Here is a 17352-nt window from a genome sequence, read left to right as displayed (position 1 = left end):
GCTCCTACAGTATTATGAACCCATGGTTTCAGCTCTCTACAGCACTGGGTCTGACTGCTCCTACAGTATTATGAACCCATGGTTTCAGCTCTCTACAGCGCTGGGTCTGACTGCTCCTACAGTATTATGAACCCATGGTTTCAGCTCTCTTCAGCGCTGGGTCTGACTGCTCCTACAGTATTATGAACCCATGGTTTCAGCTCTCTTCAGCGCTGGGTCTGACTGCTCCTACAGTATTATGAACCCATGGTTTCAGCTCTCTACAGCGCTGGGTCTGAATGCTCCTACAGTATTATGAACCCATGGTTTCAGCTCTCTACAGCGCTGGGTCTGACTGCTCCTACAGTATTATGAACCCATGGTTTCAGCTCTCTACAGCGCTGGGTCTGACTGCTCCTACAGTATTATGAACCCATGGTTTCAGCTCTCTTCAGTGCTGGGTCTGAATGCTCCTACAGTATTATGAACCCATGGTTTCAGCTCTCTACAGCGCTGGGTCTGACTGCTCCTACAGTATTATGAACCCATGGTTTCAGCTCTCTTCAGTGCTGGGTCTGAATGCTCCTACAGTATTATGAACCCATGGTTTCAGCTCTCTTCAGTGCTGGGTCTGAATGCTCCTACAGTATTATGAACCCATGGTTTCAGCTCTCTTCAGCACTGGGTCTGACTGCTCCTACAGTATTATGAACCCATGGTTTCAGCTCTCTACAGCGCTGGGTCTGACTGCACCTACAGTATTATGAACCCATGGTTTCAGCTCTCTTCAGCGCTGGGTCTGACTGCTCCTACAGTATTATGAACCCATGGTTTCAGCTCTCTTCAGCGCTGGGTCTGACTGCTCCTACAGTATTATGAACCCATGGTTTCAGCTCTCTACAGCGCTGGGTCTGACTGCTCCTACAGTATTATGAACCCATGGTTTCAGCTCTCTACAGCGCTGGGTCTGACTGCTCCTACAGTATTATGAACCCATGGTTTCAGCTCTCTACAGCACTGGGTCTGACTGCTCCTACAGTATTATGAACCCATGGTTTCAGCTCTCTACAGCGCTGGGTCTGACTGCTCCTACAGTATGGCTGTTATGAAATGCATTAGAAATCATTCTCCATGGCACAAACAAGATGCTCTCTGCTCTCACTGTGTTTTTGAAGCATACAATACTACTGTGGTGGTTCTCAAACATCTTGGTAAATAACATTCTCATCCACAGCACCCCTGAATTACACTGTGACTTTATAGAACCTTACATTTATGTCAAATAGGGCATTAACGAAAAAGTCGACTGAGTCGACTTCATCACACAAGTCGACTCCCACCAGAGAAAGTCGAAAGTCGAAGTAAAAAAAAAGAATCCTTTGTATTTTTTTCTATCATTATTTTTGCTCCATGTGTGCATCTGTACAGCATTCAAACAGTAGGATTGCTTATTGTCAAGGATGGAATCCAATATTACAGTGCTACATTACATTTGGTATAACATGGTTCTATTGTGAAAATAGCAGATCTACATGGTGAGCATGCATCCACCTGTTTCCGCGGGAGTTTACTGGAGATTATTTGGACCTGTTTGCACCACACTTCCGGTTTAACAGCAGACATACAAGCTCACGTCACGTCGCAGATGCAGCCTGTTGTGAGCTTGTAAATCACACTCGGCTGCGGCGCCGGAAGCTCGGTACAGCGTCTGCGCAATGCACTATGGGGCGTTGGAAACTCGTGGATATATTTGACAATTTGGACAATGTTTAATTTGTCATTTTAGAGGTATTAAAAAGTCCTTAAATTGTCACTTTAGAAATGTGCAGATACCCTCTATACACTTAAACTTTATGTTGGTTTGTTTACAGTTGAGTGAGAAAACAATATTGCACATTAAATTAATCATCTGGGGACCCCCAAAATAATTGGGGGGGTCCTGTGTGATGTGATGACGTCATCAAACGATAAAGTCGACTTCAACTCAACTTTTTAGTCGAGTCGAGTCGACTTGCAAAAATCACAAGTCGTTAATACCCTAGCGTCAAATATGTAACTCTTTCCCCTTAAGATAGGCTAGGAGGAAAACCTGAGATTATCTGTTACCATAATTAGGACAGATCGATGATAACTTTTATACTTGGCATTTAACCACTTAAACCCCAGCATCACTACTCTGAGGTGGAACATTCACCAAAAATAGCCGATCAACAAGCTCACAACGCATCACATGGTGATACGTTGTGAGCTTGTACGTCTGCTATTTTTTGGTGAAGAGACGTGGAGTACTGTAGGCTGAAGGTTTTTCTACCTCTACTGAGTAATGATGTTCAAACTGAACCACTACTACTAAAGAAACATCAAACACAGCTGATCTACAAGCTCACGTGAGCTCAAACATGTTCACTATTTTTGAAGATGTTGGCCTACAATGACCCAAAAACAGGGATGCCAGGCAGAAAGTGACGATTAAATGTGTCATTTAACTAAATAAGTGAACCATCACTTGTAGCTCTATAGACAGTACTAGAGATGTAAAAGGACTACTATGGAACATAGACACAGACACACTGACCCAGAAGGGTCTGTTCCTATACATTCAGAGTCACATTAACACCCTGTGTTAAGACATAATCTAAAATGATTATCATCACTTACATGCTAAATGCTATAATACAGAGGGCAACCATTTCATAGCCAGCTGGGACCAAATCTAATAATCAATCAACATCTATTCATCACAGTAATGCAGTGTTTTAACATCTATTGCAGTGTTTTCAGCACAGGCTCCGTAGCTTAGTTCAGTTTAGTTGTTCCCAAATGTTTTCGCTCGAGACCCAAACTAGTGATAATAGCAGATCTACAAGTTGAGATGTCACCTCACCATGTGTGTCTGTGGCTGTTCTGGATCAGGGCTCACTTAAAAGTCTTGAAACATCCGCAGCCCACCCATCCATCTGACCCCTTAGTTAACACAGCAGCCTTGTTATGTGGTCTAAATTATTCAAAAATGTCCTACAATTTTTCAAAAATATCAGATGTACAAGCAGTGCTGCACGAACTGTATTGTACTGTATCTGTGTTTTTAAGTATAACATATGGTTAAAGTGGTTAAAATGACTGTGATGCTATCAACTAATTATGCTGGGGGACCCCCTGGAACCACCCCAAGGACCCCTGGGGGGTCCCCGGACCCCACTTTGAGAACCACAGCCATGGTGAGTCCAGATATGAGGCAGGCAGCGTCTCCAAGGTCGGTCGGTTTAGAAGAAGGGAGTTCAATACTTTCATGTTGATCTACAGTACACGTGCGCCTATAACTCAGGCAGATAACTTTATAAATCAAAAGGTGTGTGATTTGTGGAACGCTCCGAAAGGCACTGATCACTAATCCTGGATAAATGGTATTCCGTCATGCCATTCCAGCAGGCTGGCGGCTGTCAGGGGGAATGGAGTACGTTCTGAACACGGAGCACAGCTCCAACATTCCACCGTTCTTCTCCTGGTACTGCAAGCTGCCCTGTTACTGCTAAAGCTTCTCCTGGTACTGCAAGCTGCCCTGTTACTGCTAAAGCTTCTCCTTGTACTGCAAGCTGCCCTGTTACTGCTAAAGCCTCTCCTGGTTCTGCAAGCTGCCCTGTTACTGCTAAAGCCTCTCCTGGTTCTGCAAGCTGCCCTGTTACTGCTAAAGCCTCTCCTGGTTCTGCAAGCTGCCCTGTTACTGCTAAAGCCTCTCCTGGTACTGCAAGCTGCCCTGTTACTGCTAAAGCCTCTCCTGGTACTGCAAGCTGCCCTGTTACTGCTAAAGCTTCTCCTTGTACTGCAAGCTGCCCTGTTACTGCTAAAGCCTCTCCTGGTTCTGCAAGCTGCCCTGTTACTGCTAAAGCCTCTCCTGGTTCTGCAAGCTGCCCTGTTACTGCTAAAGCTTCTCCTTGTACTGCAAGCTGCCCTGTTACTGCTAAAGCCTCTCCTGGTTCTGCAAGCTGCCCTGTTACTGCTAAAGCCTCTCCTGGTTCTGCAAGCTGCCCTGTTACTGCTAAAGCCTCTCCTGGTACTGCAAGCTGCCCTGTTACTGCTAAAGCTTCTTCTGGTACTGCAAGCTGCCCTGTTACTGCTAAAGCCCCAAACAGAACCTTCTCCTGGTACTGCAAGCTGCCCTGTTACTGCTAAAGCTTCTACTGGTACTACAAGCTGCCCTGTTATTGCTAAAGCTTCTACTGGTACTACAAGCTGCCCTGTTACTGCTAAAGCTTCTACTGGTACTGCAGGCTGCCCTGTTACTGCTAAAGCCCTAAACCATACATGGGCAACTGGTGGTCACCTAATGCGGCCCGCAGGTTAATATCGCAATACTGATATAATATTGATTTCAGCTGTTTCAATTTCAAACATGCAAACATGCCCATCTTTAATTACTTCAGTCTGTATTAGTAGCTTAATGACTAGTACTAGTCTTTTTTATGTCCAATGTATTAGCATTTAAGTTCACAAAGTTAACATAAGAACGTAGAAATGTACTTGAAAATAAATAAAAATATATATTTTCAGGGTTCAAATAAAAAAATAGCTGAAAATAATCATCTGGGGACCCCCCCAAAATAATTGGGGGGTCGTGTGTGATGTGATGACGTCATCAAACGATAAAGTTGACTTCAACTCAACTTTTTACTGAGTCGAGTCGACTTCAAAAAATTTAAAATAAATAAATCACAAGTCGTTAATGCTCTAGTCTTCCTTAAAACTAATGCAACAGGAATCCACACACCAGCCCAAAACACCATTAAAGGATTACTGAAATGATTCTGACAAAGTCTCCTTGTAGCTACAAGTAAAACATAAAGGAGAGACGCAGGCAAAACAGCTGATTTAACGTCTTACCAAAGCGATGCAAATGAGTCCAACTGGTTCCTGGATGGTGGGAGAAGCAATGACACTCTGACAACAACACAAGGCTGAATAAACTGCCGTGCGGTGGTGACTAGAGTAGGGGATAATGGCTTACTGGGCAGAATTCAGCAAGCAGGGCCTTTTGGGTTCAATCTCACAGCTTAGCCAGACTTAAAAAACTAAGCAAGAATTCTACCTATTTGGATCACATGCTCTTTTAAAAGAATCTGCGGTTCCTGGGGTTGGAAAGGGTTCGTGTCTCAACGGGGCTCTGCGCTACTGTGCTGTTGTTTAACTGGGTTTCACCCGAGAGCGACGGCAGTTGGACTTTGAGTGTGTTTGGGTCAACAGTAACACAGATATGACACAGAAACACAGAGACCGAGAGAGAGAGAGAGAGAACAAAACAGGCAGCTGGCGGTGGTTTTGCACCCGCCAAAATAACGAGCAAGGTCTTTTGAAGTCAATCATTAAACCGTCAACAAGAGGACTGGAGTCACAGTGTGGATTTTATAGCAGTGGCTCTAATGGTACAGTATTATTAAGCCTCATATACTAACTAATGGTACAGTATAGGGAAAGGACAGTATATGACATTTTCATATCACGATTATTGTGACAAAATAAATCGTGATTTACAATATTATCGCGATAATCAAGAGCCATTTTCCTGGGGAGGAACATTTGCCAAAAAAGCAGATCTACAAGCGACGCGACGCGTTGTGACACGTTGTGACTTACTATGACACTATGTATCACACATTATGAATCCACTAACAGTTGTTTCTCAAACCTTTTTATTCTCAAGAACCATAACTCTGAGAGGGCACAAATGGAACCAAATGAGTTACATACCAGTGCACTCATTTTGTGTGTCTGTGGCAAAACATTGAATTTTGACAAAAAATGTCCACCACAAGCAAGCATGTCCAATATGACCCCTAAAAAAGAGGCACTCTTACCTCACCGCACGCACGCGCGCGCGCACACAAACACACACACACACACACACACACTACAACCGGTGGGAAGTCATATTGTGTGCTTCCACAAACAAACCTAATGATTGTAGGAAGGAACAGGAGACTGAATGTTTTATGTTTGCCTTTTTCACCTCACAATAAAGTGCCACACAGACACAAACAACACCGCCAAAACACACACAGGCCGCTTCCGTACATGGCAATGGAACACGGTTAATATAAACCCATAAGTCACACCAGTCTGGCGTGGCCGCTTCAGAAAGGGAACGCGGGGATGCTTAAGTTATTTAGTTAAGGATAACATGGTGGTTAAGATATGGTGAAATAAATGTGACATTTTGGTAGTTTCTCAAGGGGAGTTATTGGGTCAAGCTGTTATATGGATTATTGTGTCAACCTAAGGCAGACAGATTGCTCAGAGATTTTGATTAATCAAATAAACTGCCTTCATGCTGGACAGCATGTAGGCCTCTATAGAGGCCTACATGCTGTGGGAGGGTGAGGGTGTGGGAGGGTGAAGTTATATCCAACATGGGTTCCCCTGCACATTTATGGTGGAATTTTTGGGTTCATTTAAACTCTGAAAGTGTTCACATGTAAACCCAGTTACATTTTGAGTTACAAGTGGATAACATTAAGACTGAGTGAGGATTTGACTGTGTAGCAAAACAGAGGCTTATGCTAGTGGCATTAACATGTTTTGGTAATCCCTCCACAAATCAACAATCTTTTCACAATTTGTGAACAACACGCAATTAGTGTAATTAAAAAATGAAACATGTGGTCTTCATAACTCACAGTGGGGATATTTACAGGCTTAATTTAATGACAAAACCCAAATATTTAAGGCTTAAACCTTGGCTTATACTGCATAGATAGAAAACCTGGGTAAACGTGTGGTAAATCCGCCGATGCAAACCCATCACAAACAAAGGCTGCTTATTGTAATTGACTTTGGGCTTGTTTTTCTGTAAAGTTGCTAGTAAATATGGGTTGTGTTTTTGGGGTATGGTTTCCAAAGTGTAGTCTCTTATTTGGGTTTGCTTCCTAATCCTATAATGTTGTTTACATCATTGGTTCTCAAACATTTTTATGTCAAGGACCCCCAAATTAATATAGCCTACTGTATTCGTACGCAGACCCCTATCTGAAAATATTTTCCCATGTACATAAGTTGTGAGCATTTGAGAGCTTGTAGATTGGGGACAGTGTTAGGTGAACAAACAACTGTATGACAGTACTACAGTCCACCTTAGTCCCAACAGTTTACCCCACCATCACCCCTATATGCTAATATTTAGTTAGCAATGTAGCATGTTAGCTTTGCCAGTCATTATCAGTGCCACCCTAACCAGCCTGTCAGGTATAGCTATATCATGTGTTTACACTGAGCAGCGAGAAGCCGAGAACCCAATCCGTGTGTGTATGGAGTGTCTCAGAGGAAGCCAAACTAAGTGTTAAATAGCTCTATATTGTCACAGTAATCACTGCTATAGACTAGAGTGTTTGTACAGCAACAGAAAACTCATTTTCAGGATGCCTATCTCCTGTTTCTGTAGCGTGAGGCAGCTTGATGTACAAGTACACCCCCTGGACATGACGCTAGTATGTCGCAGGGACTTATCCCCAATCCAACCCTTGATGCCAAGCAGGGAGGCACTGGGTCCCGTTTCTCAGAGTCTTTGGTATGACCCGACCGGGGATCCCCGACCTCCCAGTCTCAGGGCGGACAGCCGGACACTCTAACCACAAGACCACTGAGCTGTTTGTTTTTTCACTTACAGCCCATTTAACCTCCACTCTCCTGTCCTGGATCATTTTATTTTACCTTAGTGATGAGCATAGGGTAATTATTGTACCTTAGTAATGAGCATAGGGTAATTATTGTACCTTAGTAATGAGCAGAGGGTCATTATTTTACCTTAGTAATGAGCATAGGGTAATTATTTTACCTTAGTAATGAGCAGAGGGTAATTATTGTACCTTAGTAATGAGCAGAGGGTAATTATTTTACCTGAGTAATGAGCATAGGGTCATTATTTTACCTTAGTAATGAGCAGAGGGTCATTATTCTACCTTAGTAATGAGCATAGGGTAATTATTTTACCTTAGTAATGAGCATAGGGTAATTATTTTACCTTAGTAATGAGCAGAGGGTAATTATGTTACCTTAGTAATGAGCAGAGGGTAATTATTTTACCTTAGTAATGAGCATAGGGTAATTATTTTACCTTAGTAATGAGCAGAGGGTAATTATTTTACCTTAGTAATGAGCAGAGGGTAATTATTTTACCTTAGTAATGAGCAGAGGGTAATTATTTTACCTTAGTAATGAGCATAGGGTAATTATTGTACCTTAGTAATGAGCATAGGGTCATTATTTTACCTTAGTAATGAGCAGAGGGTAATTATTGTACCTTAGTAATGAGCATAGGGTAATTATTTTACCTTAGTAATGAGCATAGGGTAATTATTTTACCTTAGTGGTGAGCAGAGGGTAATTATTTTACCTTAGTAATGAGCATAGGGTAATTATTGTACCTTAGTAATGAGCATAGGGTAATTATTGTACCTTAGTGATGAGCAGAGGGTAATTATTTTACCTTAGTGATGAGCATAGGGTAATTATTGTACCTTAGTAATGAGCATAGGGTAATTATTGTACCTTAGTGATGAGCAGAGGGTAATTATTTTACCTTAGTAATGAGCATAGGGTAATTATTGTACCTTAGTAATGAGCATAGGGTAATTATTGTACCTTAGTAATGAGCATAGGGTAATTATTGTACCTTAGTAATGAGCAGAGGGTAATTATTTTACCTTAGTGATGAGCAGAGGGTAATTATTTTACCTTAGTAATGAGCATAGGGTAATTATTTTACCTTAGTAATGAGCGTGATGAGCATAGGGTAATTATTTTACCTTAGTAAGGAGCATAGGGTAATTATTGTACCTTAGTGATGAGCATAGGGTAATTATTGTACCTTAGTGATGAGCAGAGGGTAATTATTGTACCTTAGTGATGAGCAGAGGGTAATTATTGTACCTTAGTGATGAGCAGAGGTTCTCTGTGCTCTCGGCCTCCTCTCAGGGTGAAGCCCCAGGGCGCTCCCCCAGACAGCAGTACGTCCACCAGCCTCCAGGGGGCGTCCTCCTCCCTGCTCTCCTCCATCACATGATGCGTCCAGAAGCCTTCTGTCTGCTCCACGCAGCCTCCAGGGTCCATGGTGCAGCCTCCGGGGTCCATAGTGCATCCTCCGGGGTCCATAGTGCATCCTCCGGGGTCCATGGTGGTGCTGCTGCTGCTGGGAGAGGGAACGGTACAGAGAATAAACCATTAGCACTTTAAAATAGACGAACAGACAAAGCTCTCAACGTGTCCCATTGTGACGTGTCACGATTTATCATACGATTGAGTATGTAGGGCTTAAGTGGCTCACTTTAGACTATCTGAACAAGCAGCAAATATAGTGATTTCAAATATCTTTAAGTAACTACTTAAACGAGTCGTTCAGCCAAGAACTCTTTTTGAATTCAAGGCTTGATACAAAATACTACTGCTTTAAAGAGAAATCCATCCTTTGCATTGAACGACCCTAGAAGCAGAGTACAGCCACCTAGCATGCATTGAACCACCCTAGGAACAGAGTACAGCACCTAGCATGCACTGAACCACCCTAGGAACAGAGTACAACACCTAGCATGCATTGAACCACCCTAGGAACAGAGTACAGCCACCTAGCATGCACTGAACCAGCTTGTAGATCTGCTACTTTTGATGTTATTGAATTTGAATCATGAAAAGTAACAGTTTTGGACACATGAGGTTTCTACCCGACAGAGACATCATGTTTCCTGTGGGAGGAAAGCCCACATGAACCAGGAGAGAACATGCAAACAGAAAGAAAGAAAGAGTCCAGTCGGGTTCAAAGCCAGAACGGCCTTTCTGTGAGGCAACAGTGCAAACCCATTGAGCCACCGTGGCCCCAAGTACCTGGAAAAGTGTGTCCAACGTGGTCGATTAGGAAAAGGTCATGAAAGTACAGAAACGAAAAGAAATCTCCAGATGATATCTAATTATGTGGAAAAACATGACTTGTGGATAAACTCACCAGCCAACTGGTGGTTATTTTTTATTTCCCCACAAAGATAGGAAAAAAACTATTTGATTTGTAATGTGTGTTGTGACAGTGCACAGTTGTTCTGAGTTGGGCAAAACAACATTGGATGACACATCACTGTTCTTAAACAAGCCTCTAAAACTAGGTTAACCCAGGTTAACCTACTGGCAACGACATCAATGTCAAGGACACACATAGCTATGTTGACAAACAACTACATGCATAATATTATATCTTTATGTGCAGTGCGAGGCAAAACACAATGAACGTGCCAACAGCTGACTTCCACCAAGGCCTAAACATTGGCCTGATGGTGGCGCTTCTTGACTATAGGACAGGACATGGGGTTACCAAAATGCCCTCTTAGGACAATGAACGTGTACACTACTGCACATTTCCCTCTTTTATTTAGCTTCTGTAGCTGTGTATCTCTAATGCCTCGCTGGTGTGGCACACCAAAAAACTACAAGCTCGGATTGCACCGATTGCAGCTTGTCACAATTATTACATAATCGACTAATCGCAATTATTTGAGGTAATCGCAATTATTTTGCATAATCGTCATAATCGTTTTCCATGTTGAGAAATGTCAATATAGTTACACACACTTTCAAAAAGTAGTGGAAATAGCTGATCTACAAGCTCACAACGCGTCCTTTTTTAAGAATAAAATTGTCAAATATGTCAGTAATTTCTTTGTTTATTTAAGTTATGTGTCATGATTGCCATGTGCAACTTCAAAGCCGAAGAGCCAAACAGAAATGTAATTGTCAATGGCAATTACTTTGAGTGACAATTAATTGTTATTTAAAATGTCATAATGGTGACAGCCCTACTTGTACATCAGCACATTTCAGAATAGGACACCGGCACACAACTAAGTAGAAATCACAATTTAACAGTGGTGGTGTGAGTATGTCCATCCAATCCTTTGGCCTCAAACAGGATATGTCAAACTAAAGCTTCATTATGCACCCTAATGATGACCCCTCCAGCGCCACCCATAGGCCAAATTGTCCAATTGCACTCTGTACCTAAGAAATATAAAGGGCGGCTTTCCACTTTCTTTAGTTAATGTAAAACTGAGACCTTTATTGACGAATCAACAGAAGCAAACAAAAGTAGTCTACAGTGCTTCCAAAAAACATTGCATGTTTCAATTGATGAATTTGTCACCCACTATTATCCTATAAGATCCACATGTTAAATTCTGCCGGTCATTTTGTTATTGTCAGCACTATACTGTGCTCTGACATCACTTCCTGTTTTCCCAGGAAATAAGAGAACATGAATGTAAAACAATCCCTCTTCTCCCCGTCATCACCAGACCAGAGGAAGTTAATGAAAAAGTTACACAACTCAGGTGACAACTCTGAAAACATCCATCCATTCATTGATACATACAGTAGTATGCCAATAAACACAGGAACCAAAATTTACTGTTCAACGTATTTCACATTGCCTTTTTTATTGAATTAAATAAACTATGTAAAATACGAGGAACACTGAATTTGTCAGACAGAGTACACAATTCATCAGTATTCACTTGTCTATTAGTCAATAACTACACTCTTTGATCAAAGATCCTGATCAAAAGGGAAAAGGAGACCATTAAAATTAGGCTAATTAAGTACAGAGGTAATCAGCAGACAACCCGCTGATCGAATTAACATTTCTAATCACTCAGTCATGCAACAAATCACACATTCAATTTGTGATATTTAAATTTGATGACCCTCTCCTATAATGATGTCAACACTGCTGGCAAAGCTCTGCCTCCCTCCACCTTTCCATTTCACAGTCCTTGCATGGCTCAAATGTTAAACTGAAACTCAGTGTGTTCCTTTGGCCAGGCTCTTGTACACCCATGGGTGGGTTTCTGCATTGCACTCCCTGTTGCTTGGCTATTCCATAGAGCATCTTGATGGGGAAATCTCACTATTTCTACGTCCCAATATTTCGACAACGGGCATCGGCAGGTTAGCTACTCACCAGTGTCAGGGTTACTGAGGTTAGGGTTAGGGTTTGGTTTAGGCATAGATAGAGGTTAACATTCACCAGTGTCACAGGTTAGCATTTCACCAGGTTAACATTCACCTGTGTCGAAATACTGGGATGTAGAACAAATGTTATGTCGAAATATCGACACAGTCTTTACTTGTACAGTAACATGTTGTCACTGTATTTTGGGCATGTCATTATAGGCATACAGTTTCAAAAAGATTTTAGAAAATAACCAATTCACAAGTTAGGGTTAACCGATCTACGGGCTCGTAGAGTAGCTGATACCAGATTCTAAATAGGGATGTTTGAAAGGGTTGAACTTCATACATACAGTAGTATCTAGCAGCATCTGCATGCTTTGCATCGGCCCCGGGAAGCAAGCAAATCAAATCTCAGTCAAATATGGTGGTGGGTCATTGATATCTGCCAGACAGTAATACAGGGGGCAGGGGTTGGCACTAAGCTCTCAGAGACACATGCCCGTCGGGCAAGTACAGGTCATGTTCTACTTGCCCAAAGGTCATGCCCACTTGCCCTGAAAAGTAAATTGTCCATTATAAAATGATTGGTAAGATTTTAATTACCGCTCAATTACCTCCAAATACCAAATACCTACAGTACAAGATTGAATATGTCTGTGGTTTCACACTTGTTACATTCCACAGACCAGAAAATGGAGCGCGCTGGCCATGTTCAGATGTTTAGACAGATACTGTATCTGGTGTTTATAGACGGTTGCGTCTCCTCTCAAATGAGCACTTGCCCTGTCGGGCAACCTGAAAGCAAACTTCACCTGCCTGAAAGTTTTATTTACCTGCCGGGGGCAGGTGGGCAAGCCTTAGTGTCAATGCATGCAGGGGGGCTTACAGTACCTTGATCAAAGGAATAATACATTGTGCATTCTGTGTATCAGGTTAGTTTAGGCCAGAATATCAGTGCCTCTGCTCTGACCACAAACTGAGTCCTGACTGCAAGTGGATCTTTCACCACACAGTGACCTCAGGTCAACAACCAACCACACAGACACGCTTCACTGAACATGAAAGTAGCCTAAAGCACTGCTTCTCAACACTGGCTCTGGAGACCACCAGGGGTCCAAATGGACCCTTCTTGGGAGTCTGTTTTACTCAAGGAGCTCAAATGGACCCATAATTTCCATAAGTTCCATTTCTAAACTCTCCGAGTTAAGTTAACACTGAGAATTGTACAGTGCAAATTGGGGTCCCAGAGATAAACTCGTTGTATGAAATGGGGGTCCGTGGCCTTATGAACCTGGGGGTCCTTGAAATGAAAAAGGTAGAGAATCACTGGCCTACGGGTTCTGAACTGACCTCAACAAAGTCCAGACCAAGAGCCAGTAGAAAACATGTGGTCTGAGGTGAAAAGGGACATTCATTTCATTTCATAAACACAACAGATATCAAGGATCTTCAAAGGTTCTCTGACTCTGTGTTTCTCAGTGTTTCTCAACCACTGTGCCTGGGGACCTTTGGTGTGCCCCTTATCATTTTAAAAATGATTTAAACTAAAAAAAAAACAGCCGATCTACAAGCACACAACGCCTCGCGGTGCGAGGCGTTGTGTGCTTGTAGATCTGCTGTTTTCACTACTGTTGTGCGACAGCCTTGTATGATGAAGCAGGGCTTTACTTTGCAAAGAAACTTACACATTTGATACTTGGAGATACAAGGTTTCTTCCCGACAGTGACGATATTTACACCCCCGTATTACTGTATGTTGGTGTGCCCATGGATTCTTGGGACTTGAAAAGTGTGCCCATGCAGAAAAAAGGTTGAGAAACACTGCTCTAAGACACAACAGCCCTGAAGATCCCTTGATAAGTCAATCTGACACGATCAAACATTACAAGAAAGGTCCTGTAATGTTTGATCAGGTTCTCCTTGCATGAGGAGTAAAGACCTCACAGGGTGTCATAAATATTAAACCCATAGATTTATCATTTTACAAACAGGCTGTTGGTTTTGGTCTGTTCCACCGACTTCTCAATGATGGTCACTCATAGAAAAGTATTAGCCAAGCAGATTCCACTATTATACTTTTCTCAGTCTTTGTGTCAGTCATTTTGGAGGGACTGTACATTATGATATGACACACACACACGTCACACACACACACACACACACACACACACACACACACACACACACACACACACACACACACACACACACACACACACACACACAGTAATGCAGCTGTAAATAGTACCAGTGAGGTAAAAATGAAGCAGATCTAAAATGTATTATTTAAAAAAGATATACATCTCTGACTAAGTACTTATAAACTGTAGTTTGGACCAAGCAGTCCTACTACAACTCCATACATTTCAGAGATAATAATAACCAACATCAGTGGGGATATGTTTAAACAACATTAGTCAACATTACCAACAGCGTGTGAAAGTCAACAATAGACTCTCCATCCTCAAGCGAGAAAGCAGTGAATTAAAAGCCTGGAAGCTGTGATGAGGTGATGATGATCAAAGATACATTGTTATGTAGTGATGATGTGATCACTGTGGGGACACACACTATGGGACTGAGTGGGACTCTGATGTGTGAATGTTCACTACAATGATACTATATTACTAGGCAACCTAACTGCTCTCCAACAGATCCAGTAGAACACTGGCTCTCTATTGTTTTCATGTCAAGGACCTCCAGTCCAAATTGACACTTATTCCCCCCGTAAGAGAAGATCTTTATGGCTATCTAGCAGTGATTCTCAACCATTTTAATTTCAAGGACCCCCCCCAGTTTGACATGCATTAGGTTACAGGCCCCCATTTAGTGGCATTTCCATCTCAGAGACCCCAAAAATCAATGTTAATTTAACTCAGAGAGTGTACAACTGGTTAAAGACCACATAAGGGTCTATTTGGTTCCTATAACTATGATTTAGCTGGGGACCCCCTGAACTCCCTCAAGGACCCCTGACCCCACTTTTGAGAACCAAAGCAGTAGAAAACTTATATAAATATCCACAGCTGCATAATAAACACCTGTTGTAAGATGATAACTTTGTGCGTTAGGAATTAAAACACCATATTTGAGGAGAACTTGGAAGCAGAAAGAAAACCTCCCTCCTCTTCACCATATTATCATCGACTGACTCCTGTTTGGCTTTGAAACACTGACTGAGTGACAAACATTTACTTTAAAAGGAGAAAAACCTCGGTAGCAGCCAGCCAGTCTATGTGTGGAAACAAACTCATTAATAACGAGCAAAGGGAAACATGAGCGTGTATAAACAACATGAATGAGATAAAACCACCATTACATAGTGCTGCTGGAGTATCCATTTGTAACTGTTGAGTTTACAACTTGTAACCAACTTGTTATTTGTAAAGTCCCACGGTTAAAACTAGCTCCTTTCGGAACCCCTCACTCCACGAGCTGCGTAGCAGTGGAGTGAGGGGTTCCGAAAGGAGCTAGGTTAAAACACATCATTCTATACCAGTGTTTCTCAAAGTGGATTCTAGGGACTTTGTGGGTTCCTTTATGTAGAGTCTAAATTCACCCATACAAGTCTGTAACTCTGACAGTATACAAATGGAACCAAATTTGGTTCCATTTGTATACTGTCAGAGTTAAGGGGGAGACCTTGAAATGTAAAGGTTTGAGATACACTGTTCTATACTATATATCAGGTCCATAGTTTTAGTGGGAATCATCTTAATCTCATAAAACACACATAATAATAGTAGTTAGTGGTCTTACCTGGCAGTAGAGTGGTGTTGGTGGTAGGGCTGTGTGTGTGCTGTGTTGTCCTGCTAGGTACACGACACTCTATGACTCATCCTACATGTTAGTTAGAATGATGAAATAAAGTCACTTCACATGAACACACTGATCTGTCGCTGCTGTCGCCTTCACTGTAAACCCCGTGATGTGTGTGTGTGTTGTTGCTGTTATTGTTGTTGTTGTTGGATGCAGTGTGTGTGTGCTTCTCTTCAGAGTGTGTGTGTGATCAGTGTTGTAGTTAGCAGTGTGAGCTAGCCTCCTCACATTAACACAGTCCCAGGTCTAGTGTTGGGTTTCCATGGATGATCAACAGGTAACACACACACAAAGAGACTCTCTGCTGCCATCTGCTGTTTGGAAAAACACCCGGGATGCTGGTGTCACGCCCGTGTAGGTGACCTATCGAATAATGTCACTCAATTTTCAATTCAAAGGAGTTTTATTATTTATTGGCACGAGAAAACATACGTTTACATTGACTCACTCACTAGTAGGTTGGTTTGGTTCTGTGGTGAGTAAAAGTACCCTGTTGTAGAAATACGTCTGTTACAAGTGCAAGTTCAGCATTGAAAATGTACTTGAGTAAAAGTAGGCCTACAAGTATTGGCATAAAAATGGACCACAAACATGAGTAGGCCTTCTAGTAGGACTAGTACTCATTATGCAGAATGTTCCAGGCCAAGTTTTAAAAATATGAGTTTAGTTTAAACAAACGAGAAAGCTTCAGCACAGACTGAACAATGCACTTGCAGTATTGGATAGGTAACCAATGTCCGTGTAACAGTGCCTGGGTTGCGTGAACCGTTCAGAAACAAATGGTTGTAACTTCCACTCTATATGATAGATGAACCTATTCGCGTGTTTCAAGCTTTCCCAATCAACTGTTATCCTTTTATTTTGTATCAACTAAATTGTATTATGTCATTTCCTATCGTAGAGTAAGAATTCTATGCGAGCCACGCGTCTCCATGACAACGCAGTAATCTACGGGTGGGTGGATGGGTCAAACAGCGCCGCTCCGCGGAAGTGAGTGTTTGACCTGTAAGCGTGATATTGAAACGTAACGGCATTGGCGCAAGCCACGCCCCGGACTCATTTTTGAAGCTTGTGATTGGCTGAACCGGACGTAGGGAGCGCTCCGTTGTGGTCTCTTGGACCGCGCGAGGTGCACCAAACCCCAATTATCATTGCGTTTATCGTGCGCTTGCCCAGGCCTTACGCCACGGCCTGGGCATAAATAGAACGATTGCATTCACCACGGCTTCGTAACTCGCGCGGCGCTCCGCCGGTCGCGCGGCCCTGGCCCGCTCTTCGCGGCCAAGGTCCGCTGGCCTTCGCGCCGCTTGCAGTGTCGTGGACAATAACTGTGAAAACGAGCGCTCTAGTCTGGTAGGAGGCTATAGGGCCCACGCACCCGAAAGATATATTTTTCTAACCTACCTTTTTAGAATCCTTAAGGTGTCTAGTTAATGAATTTTGATGTTCCCAGAGCCAATTCATGTCCGATATATGTTTTTTTTAACCATATGTTGTGTCCGTCCTGGATTTTCGCTGTGAAAAATACAAACTTTAAATCAACATAGCTTGTGAACTATACATCCGACAGAAACCATT

The 17352-nt window shown here is 42.4% G+C and overlaps 1 protein-coding gene across 1 annotated transcript in view; it reads right to left on the bottom strand.

The window, feature by feature from the left end:
* The window catches only part of shroom2a (shroom family member 2a), a 122214-nt gene extending 106269 nt beyond the window's left edge, over nt 1-15945 (bottom strand). The window contains 2 exon segments of the mRNA XM_080734794.1: nt 8896-9154; nt 15715-15945. Coding sequence (XP_080590920.1) covers nt 8896-9138 — 243 coding nt within the window. The 5' untranslated portion in view covers nt 9139-9154; nt 15715-15945.
* Between the last annotated feature and the right edge of the window lie 1407 nt (nt 15946-17352).

Source organism: Nannobrachium achirus (assembly GCF_963921795.1).
Source record: "Nannobrachium achirus genome assembly, chromosome: 1".
NCBI lineage: Eukaryota > Metazoa > Chordata > Actinopteri > Myctophiformes > Myctophidae > Nannobrachium > Nannobrachium achirus.
Note: the sequence above shows the minus strand (reverse complement) of the source record. Positions and strands in the feature narration are given on the sequence as shown.